The 2,500-nt window shown below is 52.4% G+C and overlaps 1 protein-coding gene across 1 annotated transcript in view; it reads left to right on the forward strand.

Moving 5' to 3' along the window:
• The window catches only part of LOC119579570 (homeobox protein Nkx-3.2-like), an 11,544-nt gene that overhangs the window by 7,611 nt on the left and 1,433 nt on the right, over window positions 1-2,500 (forward strand). The window contains exons 3-4 of the mRNA XM_037927488.1: window positions 451-546; window positions 1,809-2,500. The exon at window positions 1,809-2,500 is cut by the window's right edge and continues 1,433 nt beyond it. Coding sequence (XP_037783416.1) covers window positions 451-546; window positions 1,809-2,255 — 543 coding nt within the window. The 3' untranslated portion in view covers window positions 2,256-2,500. The remainder of the gene's footprint in view (window positions 1-450; window positions 547-1,808) is intronic.

The following is a 2,500-nucleotide window of genomic DNA, read 5'->3' on the forward strand; positions in this document are numbered from 1 at the left end:
ATGTCGGAGATTAAGCTGGTCGGCGGCGGCGAGAAAAGAGCTTGGCTTTTCCCGAATTCTTTTCTTTGATTTTTCATCGTCATCTCGCTCTCTCGCTCTCTCTCTCTCTCTCTCTCTCTCTCTCTCTCTCTCTCTCTCTATATATATATATATATATATATATATATATATATATATATATATATATATATATATATATACATATATCTCTCTCTCTCTCTCTCTCTCTCTCTCTCTCTCTCTCTCTCTCTCTCTTCTCTCTCTCTCTCTCTCTCTCTCTCTCTCTCTCACTCTCTCTCTCTTTCTCTCTCTCTCTTTCTCTCTCTCTCTCTCTGCCTGTCTGTCTGTCTATCCGTCTATCTATCTATCTCTTATTCTGTCACGCCGATCACATGATTAACATGAGCCATTCTAAACTAACGTTCCCCTCTCTCTCTCTCGTCTCTGCAGGTCAAGATCTGGTTCCAGAACCGCCGCTACAAGACCAAGAGGAAGCAGCTGTCAGCGTGTGAACCGCCGTCGTCTGGCCGCCGGGTTGCTGTCAAGGTGAGAATCAGAGGGGAGTCATAGGGGGGAGGATGCGTGTGTGTGTGTGTGTGTGTGTGTGTGTGTGTGTGTGTGTGTGTGTGTGTGTGTGTGTGTGTGTGTGTGTGTGGGTGTGTTTGTGTGTGTGTGTGTGTGTGTGTGTGTGTGTGTGTGTGTGTTTGTGTGTGTTTGTGTGTGTGTGTGTGTGTGTGTGTGTGTGTGTGTACATACGTACGTTTATATATATGTAGATAGATAGATAGATGGATAGAGAGAGAGATAGACAGATAGACAGATAGATAGACAGGCAGACAGACAGAGACAAACAGGTGGATAGATAGACAGATTCATGAAGAGATGCATGTATGTGTATACAGTATATGTCTGTACTTGTACACATCCAACCTCCCTGCCCCTCCCTCACTCTCCCTCTTCCCTGTCCCTCCCTCACCCTCGCTCTTCTCTGCCTCTCCCTCACCCTCCCTCTCCCCGCCCCTCGCCTCCCTCACCAAACCCACAGTCCATGACGATCGCATGACCCTTTCGAAGACTCCTGATGAAAAAAAATCACAGATCACAGTGAGGTTGCTGAGTTCACCGCCGCGCTACACCAACAGCTGTTTTATAGGGAGGGATGGTGGTGGGGGGGGGGGGGGTGAGGTACCACGTGTGTACGTAATTGTGTGCTCGCGCGCGTATGTGTATGCATGGGTGCGTGTGTGCGGACCGTGTATTTTTTTCTTTTTTAACCATTTCTCTCTCTCTATCTATCTTTTTGATAGATTTAGGTTTTTTTTCTGGTTATGCCGTTTTTGTGGGAATTTAATTAGTTAATGTAGGGGATGTTTTTGACTGTGTATGGCTGTGTGAGGACACTTTTTCTCATTCTAACTAATCTTATTTCTTTTGTGAATGTATTATTTTGATTGACGTTTTTTTCTCCCTTTTTTGTTATTATTTCTTTCACATAATTACGATATCGTTGCATCATCACCATCATCAGTCCTGAGTTCGTTGTAATATCCTCGTGTCATGAAAATATCAGAAACACATCATAATGGCAGGACACATCATTATGTAATGGCCATCAGAGCAGCACGCGTTTCTGACATCACCATCACACCATTATGAGATAACATTGTCATGAGGTCACCATTCAGACATCACCCCCCCCCTACACCCACCCACCCACACACACACAACATCTTAGCCTTGACGTCCCCCCCACATCATCGCCATCCCCCCCTCCCCCCTCCCCCCGACTGACCGGCGTCTTTCCTCAGGTGCTGATGCGAGACGACCAGCTGCTCCTGGGGCCTGAGGAGGGCCTCCCCCGCCCGCCCCTCCTCCTCCCCTCGCTCAGCACCCTCAGCACCCTCAGCTCCCTCGGCTCCTTAGGCTCGCTGGGCTCGCTGGGCATCCCCCCCTACTGCTACTACCCTTACCTGTGCCCTCCCCCCCACTCCGGCGGGGCGAACCCGGCCCTGTCCTCCCTCCCGCACCTCCCCCAGCTCTCCGCCCTCTCCCCGGCTTCCCTCTCCTCCCTCTCGTCGTCCCTCTCCTCCCTCACCTCCTCCCTCCTGCCACCCCACGCCCACGCCCACAGCGCAGCCTCCTCGCCCACGCCCGCGCCCGTGTCCAGCAGCTCGGCGGTGGGCGGCGGGTCGTCGAGCGGCGGTGGCATGGTGGCCCGGCCTGCCCCCCACACGCCCTCGCCGCCACGCCCGTGAGATGCAGGGGGGAAGGAGGGTCGCGCGCCCTTGGCTCCACGCCCATGAGGTGAGATGATGCCCACCACGCCCATGGGCTGGAGGAGAGACAGACGCCCGCGACCCTTCGCCCTCGAGACCCAGCGCCGAGAATCGCCCTCACGCCGAACGTGTATATATTTTACGTGCGACTTCGTGAGTGTCGAAATGCCACGTTGCATGAGGACAACTGCAGGATGATTTTGGGATCAGCGGATTGCTCTTCT

Source organism: Penaeus monodon, chromosome 12 (genome assembly GCF_015228065.2).
Source record: "Penaeus monodon isolate SGIC_2016 chromosome 12, NSTDA_Pmon_1, whole genome shotgun sequence".
Classification (NCBI taxonomy): Eukaryota; Metazoa; Arthropoda; class Malacostraca; order Decapoda; family Penaeidae; genus Penaeus; species Penaeus monodon.